Here is a 23,541-nt window from a genome sequence, read left to right as displayed (position 1 = left end):
CGTGGATGGAGAACTACATAAACGATTTGTTCTCAGGACATTATATTCAGAGGCACACGATGTCCACTAGTGCTATTCATTTTGATCACATGCTTAAGGTAGTGTCTGATTTCACCACTATAGAGTGTAGAGTATAGAGTTACTATTTTTCCCCCTTTGAAATTAAAGAGCAATATATGGGGAGATATTTAAGACTATGCAAAACAACCTGCTCCTCATCAAATATCGCCTTAGATTTAGTTATCTATCAATGATTGGCTATACTCCCAGGTCCCTCAGGTGTAGTGCTCACTTCCTCTACTTTAGGAGCATCAATACAATGGTTTGAGTGCAAGACTAGAATATTAGGCCAAGCTTCTAGGAAAAAAATGTATTTGAGCCATGGCTTAAAGACCGAATATACATTTTTTTTTTTCTTTAGAGAGAGAGAGAGAGAGAGAAGTGAGCTGGGGAGAGGGGCAGAGAAAGAGGACGAGAGAGAGAGAGAGAGAGAGAGAGAGAGAGAATCTTAAGGCAGGCTCCATGCTCACTCCCTGCAGAACCTGACATGGGGCTCAATCCCACAACCCTGGGATCATGACCTGAGCTAAAATCAAGAGTCAGACACTCAACTGACTGAGCTGCCTAGGCACCCCCCGTCACCAAAGACTGGATAGATTTCGAATATCTACTGAGGTGGAGAACCAGTCAAGACACAAACAACTTCATCAGGAAAGCTAAAAAACACAACATGGTGAATCCTTCTGCAAAGTAAAAAATATACCCTAGCCTAACAGTTTTATAAAACCATATTTCTACATACTGAGTTTGCCTGAATTACACTGATGCTAGAACTATAGATATATTTTACTGCTATTGATACTAACTATATTCCAATCATTATATCCAGATCCTAAAAACTTTTGGAAAACAGAGCACACAGTTTATTACAACCACTTCTGATGTTCATCCAACTTTTCATATGGATGTCAACCTTCTCACTTAGTCTCTCAAAGATCAGGATCAGCCACTAAAAGTATATATTTCATCTGACTGTGACCCATAGTAAGAAATAAATTTTACACTGCAACCTACAGCAAACATACACAACCGAAATGAAAAGCTTCTTGAAGCGATATCATGTGAAGCATTGATATCTTATAATCTTTTTTTTTTTCCTCCTCCTCCTTTTTCTTCTCAATGTTGGTCTTGATCCCAAATAAATTTCTAAGTCCATAATTATAAGTCATGCACAAGAACTACATTTGAAAAACACTACCCTAGGGGTGCCTGGGTGACTCAGTGGGTTAAGCGGCTGAGGCTCAGGTCATGATCTTGCAGTTTGTGAGTTCAAGGCTGGTGTCGGGGCTCTGTGCTGACAGCTCAGCTTCAGATTCTGTGTGTGTGTGTGTGTGTCTCTCTCTCTCTCTGCCCCCCCCCCCCCCACGCTCTCTCTCTCAAAAAAATAAACAAATATTAAAAAAAAAATTTTTTTTTAAAGAAAGAAAAACGCTACCCTAGAACCTGGCATGGAGTTCTTTACCAGATTAGATTCCCAACAAAGTCTGGGACAAAGTTTTCACTCCAGGTGAAACAAGAAAAACAAGAACACAATGAGTGATTTTTTTAAAGGACTCTATTCTGAGATTGTATATAATTTTTTCATCTTCAAAAGCTCTTTCTTTTATGAAACAATGGTGAAAGTGAAAGTTGTAAGTTGTCCATCATATACTGGTCCCCTAATTTTTTCCCCACATTTTGCTGGATCATAAAATCTCCAATGTTGTGCTGTGAGCTTTCAAAGACACACAAGAGTGTTAGTCTTCAACGGGTTTATAATTTGGCTGGAGAAACTAATAATAATTCTAAGACTCGTCATAATTATTTCTACCTTATAAGAAGAAATATCCCGTGATAAGTCCCCTAAGAATGCTCTTAGGATAACAGTTCAGTACTTTGGGCTGGGAATGAATGAAAGGGAATAAACAAGGAAAGGCATTTAGAAAGGAAACAGTATTTGAGTTGGGCCTTGAAGGGTACTGAGAAATAGTCACAGGGATGAAAAAGCACCAAAATTTGGGGAACAAGACACAGGTCATCTTTGGCCAGAGCTTAAGACTGTACAAGGAGATAATGGAGGACCTAGAGAACAAGGCTAACTTGTTTGAATTCGGTCATCAGGGCAATGAAGCGGAGAGAGTGTATGGCACAATCATAGCATTGCCTTAGGAATATTAACCTGAAGCCCCCCTCCTCCGACCCCATATAAAATAAACTGGACAAGGTGGAAATTCTTTAGGCTATGCAATAATCCAAACATGGAATAATTAAGTACTTGAACTGTAGCTGGGGAAAAGGAAAGCAAGGGATGAGAAAAGGGGACAAGAATTGAAAAGTCCCAGAAGACATTTTAATGTGGCAGGCAAAAATGGCAAGGGATCAAACATGGTTCTGATATTTCAAGGCTGGATGATACAGACAATGGATAATAAGGAAAAGAAGCTGATTTAGAGGAAGAGGAGTTCAGATTCAGGATATGTTAGATGCAGGAGTAGGTTATAAAGAGTTAGTAGTAGGGTACAGAAAAGAATATTGAACTCCATCAGAAAAATCAGAGTTCAGGGCACTTGGGTGGCTCAGTCAGTTAAGTGTCCCATTCTTGGTTTAGGTTCAGATCATAATCTCACAGTTTGTGAGTTTGAGCCCTGAGATTGGCTCCATGCTGAGACTGAGAGTGTGGAGCCTGATTGGGATTCTCTCTCCCGGCTCTCTACCCTCCCCCACTTGCACTTTCTCTCAAAACAAACTTTAAAAAAAAGAAAAAGAAAAATCGGAGTTCAAGTGGAAAAAAATGGTCAGTATCCAAAAAAAGCAAAAAAACAAAAGCACAACAAAACTGGATCTATAGTATGATTTTAACTGTGTAAAAAATTAGGCATAGAGGGGTGCCTGGGTGGCTCAGTCAGTTAAGCGTCCGACTTCAGCTCAGGTCATGATCCTGCGGTCCATGAGTCCAAGCCCCGCACTGGCTCTGTGCTGACAGCCCAGATCCTGGAGCCTGCTTCGGATTCTGTGTCTCCCTCTCTCTCTGACCCTCCCTGCTCGCTCTTGCTCTCTGTCTCTCAAAAATAAATAAACATTAAAAAAAAAAAATTAGGCATAGAAAAAGACTAAAAACAAGTATATCAACATGTTAACATCGGCTGCATACAGATGAGCTAAAGGAAAGATCATTTATTTTTCTTTCTTCTTTGTATTGTGTTTTCACTGGATACAAAGTCAACAAATTAGCCACCCCCCAAAAAAAAGTAAGAAAGGAAAAAGAAACACCTGGATTCAAATAGTCTTTTTTTAAAAAATCACAAACTCTCTGAACCTGTTTCCTCATCTATAAAAGGAGAATAATTTCTTCTCTCCCAAGATTAGTGTGAAGATTAAGTGAGATAAAGTACTTGTAAATTATAAAGCAATATGCAATCTTAAGACATTATAATAGTCTGAGAGAGCTAAAATTACAGGACAAGAGATCATACACAGATACAGAAATAAACTCCAGATTTGAGAATCTTCCATACTGAGGTTATAGCTGAAGTGGATTACTTCCTTAGACTTATTAAAAGTCTTAGAACCTACCCATTTCAAAATAAAAATGTTCTTCTCAAATTTCTTAGGAATACTGAAGTTTTACATGCTATAGAAATAGACTCCTAGACATAAAATTAAGACAATACTTTTCCTACATGTTACTCAAACATAAGGTGGAAAAGACCTAGTAATTTCACTCCCTGTATTTGGACAGCTAAATAAATTATTTCATTGTCTTAAAAAGCCAGGCTCTATAGAGGTACATTTAGCAATCTCCACATGTTCTGTCTCGGAAGTTACATGCTTTATACATAGCACAGCATTCTAAATGGTGTTTCTCCTCTCTAGTCCCATTTCTGGTCCTTCCTCATGCTTAAACATCTCTGGGTATCTATTTAAAACCAGAGAGTAAACTCCTAAAGGACAAGAAGCATGTCTTATATTTGTCCTTCCCATAAGAACAACCAAGTACAGTACTGGTCACAAAACAGGTACTAACCCACATGCATACTAAGAAATACTCTAAGCTCATGTCACAGATGTTGTAGTAACCATGTAAGAGTTACTATTCATTTCTTATATAACTTAAGCCTATTTTCAGCCCTTCAAGAGACAACTAATAAATAAAAAGTTCCCCAATATTGTATGAGAAACATTTTTATGTGAATAAACAGTGCTTAAGACTAGATTAATACTTAAAAATCACATACTGCACTGTTTCTTTAAGAGTATATATGAGATGAAAATAGTTCTAATATTGTGATGTTAAGATTGTTTTCTTAAAATATTTAATAAATGGAAGAACACTGCTATTGTTTGTTCATATACCCTGTCCCAAAATGTAAGATTTCTTACAGATACTAACCCTACTTTCATTTACTGACATTTTTATTTTTAAAAACTTTTGAGTTTTGTTTTTTAACCTTTGGAGCAGAACGTTAAAACTGATACGGTTAACTACAGGCTTTTTTTTTTTTTTTTTTTTTTTAAGTATAAGCACTGACAAACCCGTAGGCTAATTCCAAGATAAAAGTCTTAAAATTAAAACCTTTGTGGGGTGCCTGAGTGTTTCAGTTGGTTCAGCATACGACTTCGGCTCAGGTCATGATCTCACGGTTCGTGGGTTCAAGCCCCACGTTGGGCTCTGTGCTGACGGCTGAGAGCCTGGAACCTGCTTCGGATTCTGTGTCTCCCTCTCTTTCTGCCCCTCCCCTGCTCATGCTCTGTCTCTCTCTCAAAAATGAATTAAACATTAAAAAAAATACCTTTGTTATGAAAAAGAGATGCTAAAAAAGACTAAGGATGAATGCACCTAAGTAAGTCTGGGCGCGGGGTGGGAGGGCTAAGTGGGTGTGTGTGTGTGTGTGTGTGTGTGTAGTAATTTGAAGGCAGGATATCAAGATAGATTGTTCAGGGTACTCCCCCCCCACCCTAATTTTTTTTTTTAATTGTTTCCAAAGTAGCTGCCTTTTTAAATTACCATAGTCTGTGAACTAAAAGATTCTATGCCTAAGGGAAATTCCAGAGTACAAGCACCTGCCAGCCAAACTGCCTAAAATTCAGCGGCGGCAGAGATTAAACGCATCCTTTACTTTTTATGTAAAACAAAAAGTAATACAACAGGTATATAATTTCAATGTGACACATATAACATAACCAATCCCCTAACACTGCTCTCAACAATTTCAAAAACCACTACAGTTTTAATTGCCATTGTACATCTTATAAAATGCATATAATAGTGTTTTCCTTATCTAAACACTCAACCATTATGGGTACAGTTTGAATTTTAAGATTTCCACTTTACAAATGGATCTTATTATTCAGCAGAAGACTCCCTTAAATAATCAGCTTCTCTGGAATCATTCTGTTTATAAAGCACCTAACTTTTCTGCTTATATAAGTGTAGTTTTCTCACATTTTTTTTTCAAGAACCCATCTGGTATACAAAAGGAGATATACATGTATACCTCCTTGAGAATAAATAAATGCTTTCAATACTTGTGGCCCCAGAGGAACTTCACATGTTTCGAATTGTTTAGTTTAAAAAAAAAAGTTTTAAACACCTTCTAGAATACAAGTGCTTGCCTTTACATTCATGGCTCTCTTAATGATAAAATAAGGATCAATGTAAGCTCTAGACTAAATGAACTGCAGGGAACAGAAACAAGCAATTTGGCAAGAGCTAAGCAAAGCTCTGTTTAAAGACTACCAGTAAAATATACCAGCGTTACCCCTCCCCCACCCCTCATCCCTTAGAGGTTTCAATTAAGATGGGGCCTAGTTTTGCTCTTACAAGGGGGACAGAAAGAGAAAGCACAGAACTCCTGTTGAAAACTAGCTTCATCAGGAGCAGCTTCAGAAATACTTCCAGGAACCATTTCTTTCCTTCTCTGTTGACAGAGGTTCCTCTCTTTAGAGAGAGGCATCTCCCCTGCAGCTGATCAACACCATATCTAAAGAAAAGTCTCATCCACTCAAGGACGGCATCAAATGAATACAAAAAATATCTACCGTTGGGGTCCGCTATAAAACTCTATGAAAAGTGAAGCCCCAACAACGGTTGATCTTCACAGTCCAATCTCTCATATCAGTTGCCTCATGAATTGGATAAGAAGGGATAAAGTTATTTAACAAGGCGTATCTACTGTTTCAAAATAAACTTAAGTGCCCCCAATTGGTAAGAAAGAGTCCCTCAAAACACTTAGAGAAAATGAAGCCTTGGCAAGCCTTCCACAAGTCCTTGGAATCAAAAAGAAAAGAAATAAAGGCGGATTTCTACTGAGTAGTCACCCACCATTCCTAAAAGCTGAGGAGCCAACAATGCAGCGATATCTCAGTCCCACAACATCTCCCACTATGCTCAATTTTTGCCCTAGCATACGATCACTTCTTTGTGAACATATAGGACAAGTCTTTCAGTCATGCTTAGCGAATAAATGCACCCATGAGGCTTAAAAAAAAAAAAAAATTAAAAAGCAGTGAAAAATTGATGCCTCTTTAAAAGGAGTCAAGAATGAAACAACCTCACTATGTAAGGAATTATAAGACATCAAAGGTTAGATAATGGGCAACAGGTGCCTTTGGGAGGAAAGAGAAACACTCAGTTGTCTCCTATTTTAGGATTTCCACTCTCAAAGCACTCTAGTGTGTGTTTTTCTTTTCTTCCCATAGAGGGTCAGGGCCAAAATTATGGTTTTTACTATTTAATACCAGTAATGGGTCCAATGCTCTTCGACTAACTTTTTTACTTTAGATTTAAAAAATTCATCTAATCCCAACATGGCTGAATAAAGTATGGCCTATGGCCAGATCATGCACTGATCCATGAACACTCACCAAGCAGGGATTTATTATCAAGAAATGCAAAAGAAAGGCTTCTGAAGACAAACTACCTCCACATAAAACACTGAAAATATAAATCCAGCAGCAGGTATCACATAACTGCAGAATCAGCCAAAGCAGAAACTGTTTCTCTCACCATCCTAACAGTTGAGCTCAATCTTTACAGTAACCAGATTCCAATGGCCTCAAAGAATAGTAATTCCAGACACAGATTATAGGGCAGTTGAGTACCAGCTTCTAGTTCTGATTCCCTTAGTTACAAAATTTACTACCTTTATTCTGGTGAAAGGGAACACTGGAAGGATACTGCAGCCTACTTAATAACCTCTTCCATTCCACAAAGACAACATATTCCAAAAATGGAGAATCCTTTCTTTCCCTGACAGAGGCCCCCTTTCCTATGGATTCACTGGGCAGGATTACTTCTCCCCAGCATGCTCGCAGAGCCAGAAAATACTTCTGCTTTCACTCTTCTTTTAAAGAGGGTCCCCCAACACACATGCACCTCTTCCTTTCCTGTATTAAGCAAATGATGCTTCAGTGCTTCTAGTTCTCTCCACCACTGCAAAATGTTCAGAGAAGTGGAAGGAGAGAAGGGAAGTTGTCAGACACCGAAAGATACTTAAAAGCAGCCTCCAAATTTAAAGTGAAGACTGAGGGGGGGGGGGTGCCCTCTTCCTGAAGAGGGAATGGGGGTCCGTACCCTAAAAAGGGACCCTCTGCGTGGGTGAGGGGTGCCTCCACTCTGAAAGAGAGTTCAGTATGTGGAAAGGGGAAGGAATGTTGTGCCCTGAAGCGAGGTCAGGGTTTCAGAAAGGGGTGCTCCAACCCTGAAGATGGGTCTGTGGGGGGAGCCGTGAGTGTATGGGAGGGGTGTACGAGTTACTGGGGGGGGGGGGGCTCTCTGAGAGAGGGGGTTTCCACTTTGGGGAAGGAGGGCCCTGCACTGAAGGGGACGCTGGGAGGAAGGGAGGGTCTTGCTGGGGAGGGCTGGGCATGGGGGAGGGGAGGGGTTCTGAGTCCACCAGAGCCAGTAGAGGGGCGGCAGCCTCGAGGGGAACATGTGCAGTGGAACTACTACCATCCCCAGGGGCAGGGTGGAGAGCAGGGCCTGGGCTGTGTTTGTACAGAACAAGGCTCCCACCCTGCGCAGAAGCCGGAGGAGTCCCCAGCCGTACTCACCGAGGCTGCCGGCGAAACCGTCCATCTTGCGGGGAAAGCGCCGGGCTCGGGGCTCAGCGGGGCGGGCACTTCATTCAGCGGACCGACAGACTGGCCAACGCTGAGCCTGACCCGCTCACTCTCTAGGTCGCCCGGCTCGACTCCTAGCCCCCGCCTCCGTCGTCCGTCGGTCCGTCCGCCCCGGGACAGTCAGCCGCGGCCGCCCGGGCCACTTCTCCGTCAGGTTGAGAGCCGCACCGCTCCGCCGCCTGCCCGGCCTCCCTCCCAGGCAGCAGCCGTGAACGCCGCGCCGCGCCCCGCCCCCGCGCCCGCGCGCAGCGGTAGCTCCGCCCCCGCGCACGCCGTCACGCTTCCGACTCCGCCTCCCACGTGACAACACGGAGGCGGGGGCTTGTCGACCCTTCCTTCTCACCTTGCTTCGGCCTCGGGTTCCTGCCTCCTGGAGCCGGAATAGTGGCTGCGCTTGCGCAGTGGTCCTGCCGAGGGCGTAGGACTTGGGTCTTGAAGCTGGTTACGAATAGGTGGCGATAAGGGGTGGCCTCAGGCTTGAGATTCTCAGGAGCATCGAGGGACTCTCTCTCGTAGCCCCCAGGGAGCCTGCGGAGTACCCCTGGAGCCCAAGTCTAGAACCCCTTGGACAAAAGATGGTAACCCCGTGGGTCCTACGAGGACACCAAGGAGGCAACCAAGATGTGGGAGGATTCCCTTCCTCGGGTTCTCCTTCTGTCCCAGTAGGGGATATATGGGGCAAGTGTTCCTAACTCAAGGCCACCACCAATGCTAGGGCTCAAGACAAACTGGAGACAAGGAATGTTAGTGCTGGACAAGACCCTTGCCTCCTTTTCAGGGAGGACACTGAGCCTTAGAAAGGTGATCTGCCCAAGGTCATGGAGAAGCAGAGCTAGAACTCAGACTTCCTTACTTCCCCTGATGTTCTTTGCACCAGAGTTGCAAAGCAACCCCTTACAGGGCATAACATAGGACTGCCTACTAATGAACTCTAACAAAGGGTTTTAGTAAAGTAAGCCTGAGTTCTCAGCCCAATTCCATGTGACTCAGTAAGGTGAGCGTCAAGTCTCTAAACTTATTTGGGATTCACTTTATTCATTTGCAAAGGGAAGGACTGGACTTGTAACCAAATGATGTACACAACCTTCATCATCCTCCTGTCTCCCCTGCTCACCCTGTTCTTCATCCTTCTGAAGACCTTCCAGTGGTTTCCAAAGTTCCTCTTGGGACTTGGTTGTGTGGATCAGAGTAATAAAGAGAACTGTGAGGTGCTCATCAACTAAATTGAGGTATAAGCAATTAAGAGCTGAGATAGAGAGGGAGGAATTAGAGTCATTCTAGACAGGTTGCAGGTGAAAGGGACAGCCTGAAGAAGGGAGATGAGAAAAAGGAGGTTAGCAACTACCATAATGAGAGGGACTTAGAATTAGATGGTTAAAAGGATTGTTAAACATTTTGTTTCTGTATTGCAGCATACTTCTCCCCCCAGCCCTCGGGGGTGCCTCTTTCAAAATCCCCCCTAAAAATCCTCCCTAAATTACTTTTCATGTCCCTTTTGGATATCAGACCTATATGTCTTCTGAATATCATACCACGTAGAGACAGGCCATTAGGCAGCCAAGATTAGTTGAGGTTACAGACTAAATGGTATCCAGAGTTTCCTCCTGTTTCAAAATTAAATTATTTACCTACTATGGGCATTTTTATATCTGTAAGTTCCTATTAAGCCTAACCACTTAATGTTTGAGAAGCCCCAGTTCTGACAGCTGGTCTTCTGTGTCTGCAAGCTATACTCTCTGCCTTAGGTCAATTAAAAGAATAAGGACTTCCACTGATATACTAGTATACAGATATATATTTTTTAATTCAGAGAAGGAGTCACCTTTTGTGCAGCCCGAAGCTTTTACTATTGGTGGGGCCCTTCTAAAAAAAAAAAATCTATCTATCTATCTATATATATATATTCATATATATATGTATACATAAATGTATAAAATTAGGTTAAATGGAGTATTTATTTAGAGAAAAATCACAACAGATTACACATTTTAAGAAGCCTACAAATACTACAAATCTTACAAAATCAAGAAATATAACATTTAATTACTGGATGTTAACTCCAATTTGTTTTTTACTAAATTTCTCGGTTGCATACTCTGATTATTTCTTCATATGACAACGATTCTTTTTTCTTAATAGATATCTTTTACGGGGATCCTGCTATATAACAGGTTTTATATCCAGATGTTTTATACACCTAACCCTATTCCAGTGTTACACCAGGTCCATGAGATCAGTGTTATGAACATGACAGTGCTTTTTAAATAACTTTTTAAGAGAGGATAAAAAAGATAATTTAGTTTTTCCTCTAGCATGGTTTGTCAAAGTTGTCTTATTATTGGGATGTAGTTGGAATGCATAAAAAACCACTTTGCACACATAGTACAGGTTGTTTCTAGTATTGATGCAGGAATTCTGATGAATTCTATTTCATGCGATTCCCATTTTAAAAAATAAAATAAGTAGGGGTGCCTGGGGGCTCAGTCAGTTGAGCATCTGACTTTGGCTCAGGTCATGATATCACAGTTTGTAAGTTCGAGCCCCGCATCGGACTTGCTGCTGTCGGCACAGAACCTGCTTTGGATCATTTGTCCCCGCCTCTCTCTCTGCCCCTCTCCCACTCATTCCCTCTGTCTCTGTCTCTCTCTCAAAGATGAATAAATATTTAAAAAATAATAATTTAAAAGAAAAAAGAAAATAAATAAAATGTATGGTGAATTTTAAATTATGCATACTGTATTTATTATTGAGTATATATTCCTGACTGAACTTCTATTTTATTTGACATCAATGAGAACCAAATATATATCATGTATATAATGATTAGAAGAATATCCCCTGGGCTAACTTCTGGCTTTTTATGTTTCAAACCTTATTTCTCCCACAAGACCCACACACTTTCAGTGCTAGCCGTATGTTCATAGCATATTATGACCCCTAGTCCTACCACCTCCATGACAGGATGCTGGGCAAATCAGTGCAATGGCCCATAGGAATATTCCTGGAATCTATTGCTAAACAAAGGCAGCCAGCAATAATTTAATTAAATGTGACTGTAACCCACGTAAGTATGTCTCATTAAGCCTGACATTAAATGTATCTTCAACTCGGCTTTCTCTTAGCCATATACCGAAACTATCCGAGGCCACTCCAACACCACCTGACATAAAGGGAAATGTGACAAAGGAGAGATTGTAGTGGAAAGACACTTTCCCAGGGCCTTGGAAAAGCCTTGGGAGAGACCTCTAGAGCTTAAGTTTCTTTAAGTTCTTGATAAATCAGCCTCTGTTTCAGTTACCTTTATTTTTACAAAATTAGCCCATGCTCATCCTAACTAGTGAAGCAACCCCCCCAAACATATATATATATTTATATTTATATATATATTTGTAATTATATATATAAATATAAATATAAATATAAATATATATATATATATATATATATATATATGGGCAAAGACAGGAAAAATGAAATAAATGCTCATTCAGAAAAAGGACAACTGGGAGGAGAAATATAGTGACCATTTGTCTACAGTAATTCCAGATTTCTGGGATAAGCATAATGCTTACATAACCAGAATGCTGGGATAAGCATTATGAAGGGTAAGGCAAGTTCCTCACTTAAATCTTACTCTTCTTTCCAAGGAATTTCCTTGTTCGTTATACTCCATGGCCTCTGGCTTTGCTATTCTGTGACAGGGTGTTGAGGAACACACCTTCCTCACAGGCTGTTCGGCTCACTTCTTCCTGGTGCAAATATGAGATCCAAAGGTTATTTCCGACTCAAATAATCAAAGGATTTCTTTGAGAACATGATTCCCTCAAAAACTTGGTAGGCTTCTGATCTGTTTTCTTCCAGTGAGCAACATGTGCCAATAACCACACCCATACTTCTTTTCTACACATAATTCTCAAGTATGATTTATATTTTTCCTTTCCTTTACCAGTTCCTCTCTCTCTGAATTTAATGGGGGTGGGGGCTAATTCAAGCCATTAGACTTGGATGAAAAGACCACACTCTTTTTTTTTTTTTTTTTAATGCTTATTTATTTTTGAGAGAGGGAGAGAAACAGAGACAGAGCACGGGCAGGGAAGGGACAGAGAGAGAGGGAGACACAGAATCCAAAGCAAACTCCGGGCTCTGAGCTGTCAGCACAGAGCCTGACATGGGGCTCGAACCCACAAACCATGAGATCATGACCTGAGCCAAAGTCGGACGCTTAACAGACTGAGCCACCCAGGTACTTGAGAAGACCACACTCTTTTTTTTTTTTCTTTTTTTTTTTTTTTTAATTTTTTTTTTAATGTTTATTTATTTTTGAGACAGAGAGAGACAGAGCATGAACGGGGGAGGGTCACAGAGAGGAGACACAGAATCTGAAACAGGCTCCAGGCTCTGAGCTGTCAGCACAGAGCCCGACGCGGGGCCCGAACCCACGAACCGTGAGATCATGACCTGAGCCGAAGTCGGACGCTTAACCGACTGAGCCACCCAGGCGCCCCGAGAAGACCACACTCTTAATCAAACCATTGCTGTAGACTGGATCTAAATGGACCTTTGCTGCTGAAAGGTTTTTAACATTTTGTTTCTTATCTGGGTATCTAGAAGTAGTCAGCTTTCTAATCTTCTAGCTTCCAAATTTCTGAACTTCTCTAAGTCTCTTTTATTTCCATTTCCAAATCAGCCAATTCTTGCTTGAGTTTTTCTCTTTCTTGTCATACTTCACTAACGATAGCAAATAGTAGCCAACACACATTACTACTCTAGCTCTTTCCAAAAAACTTCCTCTAGAGCTATAGGCTTACTAGGCAAGTAGTGTGCTACCTTCTGAGCTGCACAGGCAACAGTTGTAGCAAATTTTTTGCCATGACATAACAAAGTTGTCAGGTAATTCTACCTCCAGTTGTTGTTTACACACCATCTCCAAGCTAATTATGAATTCAAGGTCACATGTTTGAGTTATTTTTTTTTCCTTCTGCATCATTCAACTTCAAGGTTTCTTTTTCTGTGTGAGTCAAGATAAGCTAACTGCTCTTACAAACAATCCCCAAATTTCTGTTAGCTTAATATAATCAAATGTTTTCACTCTTATCACTATCCAATGCAGACCATTGGGGGACTCTGCTCCATGAAGTCACTCAAGGACCCAGGCTTCTATCTTGGACTGTACTTTTTCCAGCTAGTGAATGGGAGTAGTAGTGGAACAACATAGAGGATCAATCAGGAAGCTTGGAAGCCCTGGAAGTATGCCTGTCACTTTTACCCACATTCTACGGGCCACATCTTAGGTGCATGAGCACACTTAACTGCAAGGGAGGCTGGGAAGTACAGCCTAACTTTGTAAGCAGAAGGAAAAGAGAAACATTCTGGTGACAGCTAGCCAAAGAGTTCCTGCCATACTTATCTTCATAGCTCTTATCAGAGTTATACTTTTTCATTTACTTCCATGATTATTCAATAAATGCCTCACCCATTATATTATATAGCACAGGGAGAGTTTTTAATTTTTTTTACGTTTATTTATTTTTGATAGAGAGAGACAGAGCACAAGTGGGGGAAGGACAGAGAGAGAAGAAGACACAGAACCCATAGCAGGCTCCAGCTCTGAGGTGTCAGCACAGAGCCCGATGCGGAGCTCAAACCCACAAACCGCGAGATTATGACCTGAGCCAAAGTCGGACGCTTAACCGAATGAGCCACCCCGGCGCCCCAGGAGAGCTTTTAGAATATAGGAGAGGTAGTGCATCCCCATGGTGATGAGTACAGATTCTGGAATCATACTACTTAGACTAAAATCCCAATGCTACCACTTGGTAGGTATGCAACACTCTCTCTGTGCCTCAGTTTTTTCATCTGTGAAATGAAGATGATACCATTTCTAATTCTTAGAGTAATTGAGAAGATACAATTACATAATACATGTAAAGCGCTTAGCACAGGGCCCACTATGTTGTAAGTACATGGTATTAGCTGCTGTTATTATTATAAGTGGGCTTGTGTTGTGTCTGTTTTTGCTTAAACTGTTATACTCAGGGCCTATTACAGAGAAGCTGGTCAATAAATATTTATTAATATTGGACAAACATAGAAGAACTCTGAAAACTAGTCAATCTGAATACATTATTTCAACAACCAATGCCCAACTGTTTTAAAGCAGCCAGTATTAATTTTTCTGTTTTATATTTACCAAATTAGATCTGACAAACTCTGCCATAATAAAATGGAAGATTGAACATAAATCCTTCAAAATGAAAATTTAGCTGGACATTATCATCAAACACACATAACAACCCAAATATACTATATAATTACTATATAATTACCAATTACTGGATAGGCATTTAGATTCTTCAAAGGATTTATCTTCAGATTATTTTCTTTTTTTAAACGTATTTATTTTTGAGACACACACACACACACACACACACACACACACACAAAGAGAGAGTGGGGGAGGGACAGAAAGAGGGGGACAGAGGATCTTAAGTGGGCTCCCTACTGACAGCAGAGAGCCCGATATGGGGCTCAGACTCATGAACCGTGAGATCATGACCTAAGCCGAAGTTGGATGCTTAACCGCCTGAGCCACCCAGGTGCCCCTTTAGATTATTTTCAGTACAGAACTCCCCTCCCCCTCACTTTCAGCCCCTCAAGTGCTATTTAATTCAGGCAAATGTAAAATATATGCCATTTTTCAGGAGGCCAATTATTGCAAAAGGCCAACTATAGCTATATCAAATAATACAAATTTAAAACATTCTCTTCGTACATAGAAGCTTGACTCTGCATAGTTACCTTCCCCTCTATGTCAAAAAGAGTTTATGGCTGAAGCAGTTTCACAATACTTTTAAAGACATACAACACCTATTGTCAAAGATTTGAAGAAAAATGAAAGATTTACATACTGATTTGTTTGTTTTGTTCTAATTAGCCAGATGACCTTGAAAGGTAACTATAAACTCTCTTGGCTTCTTGACTTTTGTTTTCTCAGTGTCAGTCTAAGAATACATTGTTTGCGGTCCCCTGTGTCGTTGGTGTGGATCCAACAGCTCTCCAAGGAGTCGCGTTGCACGGGGGTTGAGTTGACTGTTCCTGTGACTGTAAACCCCTAAGACCACACTTGAGGGTTTACATAGGGTTTTCTGTTTGTGCCTTGGGTTTTTCGCTCCACTTCGTTTTGGTACCTTAACTCCATTTACAGCCAAATCAGTTTCATGATGTTTATAAAACTTTTTCTGATACCAAATGGAGAAAAGGAAGGGAGGGAAAAAATATTTTTACAAAGTAATAACATTTAAAACTGAGCAGTTTAAATGTTGCTGTTTTTACCTATCTGTTCTTGTTCAAAAGTGGGACATTCCCAGGAAGAGGAAGGTTCTACTTGATTCCTTAAGTGGCCAAAAGCCCCAGCCCAGAATACACCTCCTACGCCCGAATTCTTGCAATATTATTTCCCAGTTGGTTGAGGCCAAGGCAAAAAGACATCCTTTTAATGGTTGGACAGGATCAGGTACTTAAATGATTTCATGTCAGTGTTTTCTTTATTGTTTTACAGTAAAACAACCTTTAGGGGAAAAAAAGTGTCAGTCAAGAATAATGAAGTGTTTTTTGTGTTGTTTTTAGTTTTTAAAAGTATGTTGGGTTTTCCACTCCATTTATTTCATTGTCTTAATGTTATTTTATTTTATTATTTCTATTTTATTTTATTTTTTTAATGTTTGTTTATTTTTGAGAGAGAGCGCACAAGCTGGGGACAGAGAGAGAAGGAGACACAGAATCTGAAGCAGGCTCCAGGCTCTGAGCTGTCAGCACCCCCAACAGGGGGGCTTGAAGCCATGAACCATGAGATCATGACCTGAGCCAAAGCTGGAAGCTTAAATGGCTGAGCCACCCCGGCACCCCTATTTTATTATTAAAATTTTTTTTTCCTGTTTATTTATTTTGAGAGAGAGAGGGGGGGAGACAGAGCACAAGCGGGGGGCGGGGGGGGGGCAGAGACAGAGGAAGAGAGAGAATTCCAAGCAGGCTCTGCACTGTCAGTGCTCGATCCTGCAAACTGCAAGATCACAGCCTGAGCTGAAATCAAGAGCCGGGCATTTAACCAACTGAGCCACCCAGGTGCCCCTTGTTGTCCTAATGTCATTTTAAAGACTAAACCCAATAGTCAAGGAATTGTATAGATTGCCCACATGAACATAAGTATTATAGAGGAAAAAAAAAACTTAAAAGTTTTCCTTTTGGAAAAAAGAGCGAGCTTCTATGTTTAACATAAGCAGTGTGTGAAAGAGCTCCAAAATCTGTAAGAGGCTAAATGGCAGTGTTGTTCGGGTTCTAACCATAAAGCATGCCCAGGGATAACTTTAAGATTATTGCAAGGGAAAAAAACAAAGAGTGTTGGAGGAGATACCCCAAATTGTTAAACAGTAATTGCCTCTAGGAAATAACATTGGGTGGGGGAAGGCAAAGGTAGAGAGAGATACAAGGGATTTGACTTCTATATGATTTTAATAATATCCTAAATGCGTTCCTTTTTACAAATCATTAAAGATGCAAAAACAAAAAGAAAATATGTTGCAGCGCATATTAATTCACACATTCACCCGCAAACTGTATCTGCAGAGACTGGTTTAAAATATCATGCTTATTAAATAACTGTTTTACTAATCTTGGCATGATTGCTATCTTTCACCTAAGACTTTCCAGACTTACTGACCTCAGAAAAGAATCAAGCAATTAGCAGTCCTGTAAATTCTTGGCAAGAGCTTATGTGAATGAAATCTATCCTGCGGGGATGGCCAAACTTGCCTCACTGAGGGGGTTTGCTGTGTGGATACAAGAGTGAGGGAATGGATGTGGACACATGTTAATGTTAATTGCTCTGATGGTGCCATTCACAACTGGCAGAGAGAAGAGACCCAGCCTGGGCTGTGGAGTTAAATTTTCCTGGTGCCAACTGAGCATTTACACCATGAAGTGGGGCTTAAAACTTTTTGAGATTGTAGAACCAGCTTCAAAATTTCTGTGTGCTAGGGCTTCACCACATTTCTTGGATGTTGGGCAAACCTTAGACATGACAACCAATAATTTTCATCTGTCCACCAAAACTGTACACTTTTTCCCCCACAAGGAATTCATAGCAGCCTCTCACAAAATTGAAATTCTGCAGGGAAATACTTTAAAAGAGCAATGTTATAGTGGAAAGCAGCCAATCGGGGAAATTCAACTCTCAAAATTAATAACACAGGAAGTTCTCTACTTGCAAGTAAAATATTTCCAAAAGGTCATTTGTAAGTCAGCTGTTTGAAATCAGGAACAATGCTATAAATGATGGTTAGATTGCCAGCCCCCAAAACATGTAGAATACTGATCCCAGCCTGCCTGCATTAAAACCACATTGATGGCAACTGACTTAAGGTTTTGAATCAGACAGGTCTGTAATTGAATATTGCCCAGCATAAGCATCTGTGGGTTGGTGTTGCAACCTAGATGCAAATTATTAACAACACCATTCTGACTTTCAAAGAGCTTTTGAATGCCCTAGGAGATATGTTTTATTACCCTCACTTTTCAGACCAAAAAAAGGAGCCTCAGGAGTATACAATTAGAATGTGGGAAAATCAGGGTTTGAACCCATGTCAATCTGCATCTGAAGGTCAAGCATTTTCACCACCCCAGTTGCCTCGTGGTCTCCTTGGGATTCTTGTTGTGAAGATCCTTGGATGCCAGGCTGAGACATCTATCAACAATGTAGTTTTAGCAGCAAGTGATATGATCAAAGTGTTGTCACAGAAAAATTAACCTGTGGGTGGATAAATTGGAGGAGGCATTGAAAGTGGGGCATGCAATTAGGAGGCTATTGCAGTGGAGAGGTAGCTGCAGAAAGGTCCAAGAAGAAAAGAGTGTGAAGGAAAACAACAAATGAATGCACAATAAACAAAACCCTCACAGACCTGGATGACTGCCTCGGAAGCTGAGGGAGAGGTGGAGTAAAGGAGATTACTAAGGTGCAGTTCCTAGTGATGGATAGAATGATGTCAGCATTAAATGCAAGTGGCAGCTTAAAGAAATGAAGTGATTCTAAAAAATAAAAAATGATTGTTAATTGCATTTTTTTCTTGGCCTGCGTCAGAATCTCTTTCCTTTTATGGGAGGCTGAAGAGAATTAGAGGTCATTTTTGGCATGACTTAGACCAACTAGAAGCCCAAGCTCAGCTTTTTAAATTGGGGGGAATAATACAAAAACTAGCAGTTAGGCACCACACTGAAAGTCAGGTTGAGAAATCGAAGTCCAGCCCTGATCGTGGGGGAGGCAGGGGAAACGGGGGGGACAGCCAGCTCCAAGGTAGCGTCCTCAACAGACTCCTCCTGTGGGGTGAATTTGGCCATGCTCTCTGTGCCCTAGACTGCCTGGGTTCCTGCCCGTTTTCCATGCTTGGTCCTCTGGCTTCCCTGTTGGCCCAGTGAGCCACCTGATATCCTCCCGGTGAATTCATTTTCTGTGTGACTTAGCCAAAGTGGGTTTCTGTTGTTTGCAGTTGAGAACCCTGAGTGGTACAAACATTGCCTTTACTTTTAAACATACTGTGCTAGCATCATGCCCACACCCCCAGATGGAAGCCTCCAGCACACGGCTCAAAATGTGGGGTTAGGGTTAAGGAGATGGCTGGGTCTGGGAATATAGATTCAGGATATTTCTAAAGAGAGCCAGAGATATAAGCCATGAGGAATCATCAAGGGAAAATATCTGAGAGAGAGAGAAAATGAAATAAGCAGAGTGTAGGATTGAGGGGCCACCAAAATTTACTTAGGAGGCAAGAGAAGGAATCTGAGAAAAAAACAGTAACAGTTGTAGGAAACAAATTAAAAATAGTGCCATATCACAGAACCCAAAGGAGCCAAGGCTTAAAAAAAATGATGGGAATCAGGCGGTACTAAATACTAGAGTCCAAGGAAGATGAGAACTGAGAAAGGGTCATTGGTTATAGTGATTAGAAGGTCACTGGTCTTTAGAGAGCTGTTTCATCATGATGGTGGGAAAAGATACCAGGTTGTAGGGGGGTGAAGTGAAGACTGAGAGGGTAGTGTGAAAGCAGAAGGAGAAAATAGAGGCCATAGTTTAAAGAAGTTTGGGGCACCTGCGGGGGCTTCATCCGTTGAGCATCCGACTTCGGCTCAGGTCATGATCTCAAGGTTCATGAGTTCAAACCCTGCATCGGGCTCTCTGCTGTCAGCGCAGAGCCCACTTTGGATCAACTGTCCTCCCCTCTTTCTGCCCCAGCCCAGTGCGCTCTCTCTCTCTCAAAAATAAATGAAACGTTTAAAGAAGTTTGGCAGGATTTTGTCTGTCTTCTTCACCGCTGTTAGTCCCAGTTCCTAGAAAGGTACTGTGGCAAGTGCTCAATAAATATTTGTTCGGTGAAAAAAGAAGAGCAAAAGCAGAAAATTAACTTGAACTGAAGAATGGCAAAGGGGCCCATTTGTAGAATTGCGGGTACCTGAGTTTGCTTGCAAGCCAGGGTTATCAAGTCCTCCCTCCCCCTTCCTCCTTCAGCCGGAGAACCTGATTTCCTAGACTCTCCACTAGTTACCTGCTCCTTCCCCACCCCACACCACTATCCCCAGTACGCCACTACTCAGTCTCTTTGTATGATAAGCTGATATACTTACCATTCCTTACAAAACAATTTCTCATCCACATTAATTTACTATTGTCCTCAGAAAACACTATTTCTTTGACTGATTTATGTCCCACTGAGGTAAGTCTAATATTCTTTATCCATATTTATTCCCATACCACAGTAGAACCTCAATAAGCTGTTACAATGACCTGATAAAACTAAGTCTGGGGGCGCCTGGGTGGCTCAGTCAGTTGAGCGTCCGACTTCGGTTCGGGTCATGATCTCACCATTTGTTGAGTTCCAGCCCCGCGTTGGGCTCTGTGCTGACAGCTCAGAGCCCGGAGCCTGCTTCAGATTCTGTGCCCACCGCCCCCCCCCACCCCATCCCACTCGCATTCTGTGTCTGTCTCTCTCAAAAATAAATAAACATTAAAAAAAAAAAAACCTAACTAAGTCTGAGTAACTAGAAACTTAATTTCAGGTATACCATCAGATGAGACTGCAATTGCATATTTTTACATATTCACTACTCTTTAATACCCCAAAATTTAAACCCAGGACCAAATGACCAAGTAAAATATCAAAACGTTGTAAACAAATCTTATAAAAGCATAAAGGTAAAAAGGCCTCTGATTTAAAACTGTGATTTAAAATAAAATAAATCTTTTATTTTTAATTTTTATTTTAAATTATTCTCTCTCCAAATGTCAGAAGTCTATGAGTAAAGAACAGGTACTTTAAAAATAAATTGTAGGGGTGCCTGGCTGGCTCAGTCGGTGGAGCCTGCAACTCTTGATCTCAGGGTTGTAAGTTCAAGCCCCATGCTGGGTGTACAGATTACCTTAAAAAAATAAAATCTTTTTTTTTTTTTTGAGAGAGAGAGAGAGCACCAGCAAGTAGGGGAGAGAGACAGAGGGAGAGAGAGAGAGAATCCCAAGCAGGCTCCACACTCAGAGTGGAGCCTGCTGTGGGGCTCAATCTCACGACCCTGTGATCATGACCTGAGCTGAAATCAAGAGTCAGACGCTCAACTGACTGAGCCACCCCAGGCACATCCCAAAAATAAAATCATAAAAAAATAAAAAAAAATTTTGAAAAAAATACATTGTAACTAGAAGTGTAAGAAGTCTAAGTGGTTCTTAAATACAATGAAACACTTGGACTATAATAAGAAGATTAAAGACCTGGAGGTTTCCCGCCCCTAGATTATGGTCCTTCATGGGTATAACTAAAGTACTTCAAGGTTTTCCAATGCATTTGAGAAGCAGTTTCCTTTTTCCCTACAGACTTAAGGGAGGCGGTCTTTGAGTGCCTATTATAGGTCCATCAGAGGAGTAAACAGATGGGTATTACTGCACTAATTTGTCTTTAGGCAGTCAGAAATTATTTTTAGAGAAAGACAGGAAGAAATATAATATGAATAATTTGCTTTTGATCATGTCATTCCCTTTAGTTTCTATTCTTGACAATTTTATGTGCATGTACATGCAAACAGAATGCATGTGTGTGCACGTATGTGTGCCTCTGTGTAAGTGGTCAAGAAGCTTTTTGTATCTTTCTTCATTCTCCTCCTAGTCTAAAGCTTGGCTTTGCCTCACTGGGTGCTTGATCAAGGTGTGAATGGTCTGTAAGAGCAGAGCATTTCCAGTTGCATAGGCCAATGATGGTCATCATCAATGTCCGCCCAGCACACAATCCATGGCGTAAGATGGGCCACGCTCACACCAAAGCAAGAAGCTGTTCTTGTGGGAGAGCCCCTGGGGAGCTTACCAGGGCCAGGGACATGGGAAAAGCATCTTCTTGTCAGTGTGGAGCAATTGCCAGTCTCAGTCATCAAGGATTTTGCACAGAACCAGGCTCACCAAGTTGGCTTAACTGCAGTTCAAGAAATGTAGGCACAGCTAAGGACAGGAGCAAACATTGCACAGACAAAGGAATACAAATCACCAATAATTCTATATAAGAACAAGAACATTTGACAAGTACAAATGAAAGGGATACCATTTGGCAGAAATAAAATTGGGAAAAAAGTTTTTTTTAAGTTTATTTATTTATTTTGAGAGAGAGAGGGAGAGCATGCATGTACACAAGCCGGGGAAGGGCAGACAGAGAGAGAGAGAGAGAGAGAGAGAGAGAGAGAGAGAATCCCAAGCAGGCTCCACGCTATCAGTGCAGAGCCTGATGCAGGACTCAAACCCACAAACCATGAGATCGTGACCTGAGCTGAAATCAAGAGTTGGACGCTTAACCAACTGAGCCACCCAGGCGTCCCCAATTTTTTTTTTTCTAATACTATTTAGTGTAGATGAAGAGGCAGGTAAACAGGTAGTCTTATATACTGTTAGTAGTTGTGTAAAATTGTCAACAGTTTTGGAAAGCATGTAGTAGCATTTATCAAAAGCCCTAAAATGTGATTACCTTTAACTCAGCAACTTCCCTTTGAAGTATTAGTCCAAAGGAAATAATCAGAGCTATGTACCAGGAGGTATCTACCAAGAAGTCTCCTCACAATTTTATTTTTGAATGCTGCAAAATCAAAAACAACCTACAACGAGAAAAGACGAGATTACAAAATAATACTAATACTGTATGATCTCAGGATCATAAAAGAGATGATTATATGTATATAGATGTATGGACAAAAGGTTGAAAAAATATCTACAAGAATGTTAACAGTGGTGGGGCACCCGAATCGCTCAGTCAGTTAAGTGTTCAACTCTTGATTTCAGCTCAGGTCATGATCTCACGGTTCAGGGGATCAAGTTCCACGTTGGGCTCTGCACTGACAGCACAGAGACTTCTTGGGATTCTCTCTCTCACTGCCCTTCCTCTGCTCATGGGTGCACCCTTACTCTCTCTCTCTCAAAAATAAATAAATAGGGGCACCTGGATGGCTCAGTCGGTTGAGTGTCCGACTTCGGCTAAGGTCATGATCTCGCAGTTTGTGAGTTCGAGCCCCGCATCAGGCTCTGTGCTGACAGCTCAGAGCCTGGAGCCTGCCTCAGATTCTGTGTCTCGCTCTCTCTCTGCCCCTCCCCTGCTCATGCTCTGTCTCTCTCTGTCTCAAAAATAAATTAAAAAACATTTAAGAAAATAAATAAATAAACATTAAAAAAAAAGAATGTTAACTGTTACTCTCTGAGTTCTGGGATTATGAGTGATTTTTATTTTATTCTTTGTACTTTTTTCTATCTCTATAACGCACGTGATTACTTTGGCACTCAGCAGCAGTGTTGTTAAAAACAAATAAAAGGAAATGTCCAGCACTAGCCCAGGTTCTTTTATGATTTAATTATAATTCAGGAGACACAGGGGCACCTGGGTGGCTCAATGAAATGTCCAACTTTGGCTCAGGTCATGATCTCACTGTTAGTGAGTTCAAGCCCTGAATCAGGCTCTGCACTGTCGGTGTGGAACCTGCTTGGGATTCTCTCTCTGCCCTCTCTCTCTCTTTGTCCCTACGCTGCTTGAGTACTCTTTTTCTCAAAAATAAAATAAAACATAAAAAAAAAAAACAACCAATTCAGGAGATACAACTAAACTTCTTGCTTAGTTTTCATATCTGCTCAGTGGAGGAATTGTAATGTCAAATGTTTAAAGTGCAGAACAAGAGTTCTAGTTACTTCCAAAGAACTACTTCCCATGAATTGAGGAAGTCAGAGAAATTGAACAGCTTGCATAGATGTCTTCCTTGATCTACACTTCCTTATTTGGGAGCAGGGTCAGCAACAGGGTAGATGTTTCCTAGTGGACTGCTCTC

At 41.1% G+C, this 23,541-nt stretch overlaps 1 protein-coding gene and 1 long non-coding RNA gene across 3 annotated transcripts in view; both read right to left on the bottom strand.

Moving 5' to 3' along the window:
- The window catches only part of EML4 (EMAP like 4), a 160,291-nt gene extending 151,888 nt beyond the window's left edge, over positions 1 to 8,403 (bottom strand). For both annotated transcript variants that reach the window (XM_078444776.2, XM_060653455.3), the window contains exon 1: positions 8,092 to 8,403. Coding sequence is in view for 1 of the 2 variants with exons in the window: in XM_060653455.3 (XP_060509438.1) it covers positions 8,092 to 8,116 (25 nt within the window). In the remaining variant the exon portion in view is untranslated. The remainder of the gene's footprint in view (positions 1 to 8,091) is intronic.
- Positions 8,404 to 16,892: 8,489 nt separating this feature from the next.
- The window catches only part of LOC144615958 (uncharacterized), a 61,096-nt gene continuing 54,447 nt past the window's right edge, over positions 16,893 to 23,541 (bottom strand). Inside the window, exons 5-7 of the long non-coding RNA XR_014137405.1 lie at positions 22,200 to 22,326; positions 21,552 to 21,682; positions 16,893 to 17,962 (exon numbers count right to left, since the gene is read on the bottom strand). This is a non-coding gene — a long non-coding RNA (uncharacterized LOC144615958). The remainder of the gene's footprint in view (positions 17,963 to 21,551; positions 21,683 to 22,199; positions 22,327 to 23,541) is intronic.

This window comes from Panthera onca, chromosome A3 (genome assembly GCF_046562875.1).
Source record: "Panthera onca isolate mPanOnc1 chromosome A3, mPanOnc1 haplotype 2, whole genome shotgun sequence".
Lineage (NCBI taxonomy): Eukaryota > Metazoa > Chordata > Mammalia > Carnivora > Felidae > Panthera > Panthera onca.
This window is presented reverse-complemented; position numbering and strand designations above follow the sequence as displayed.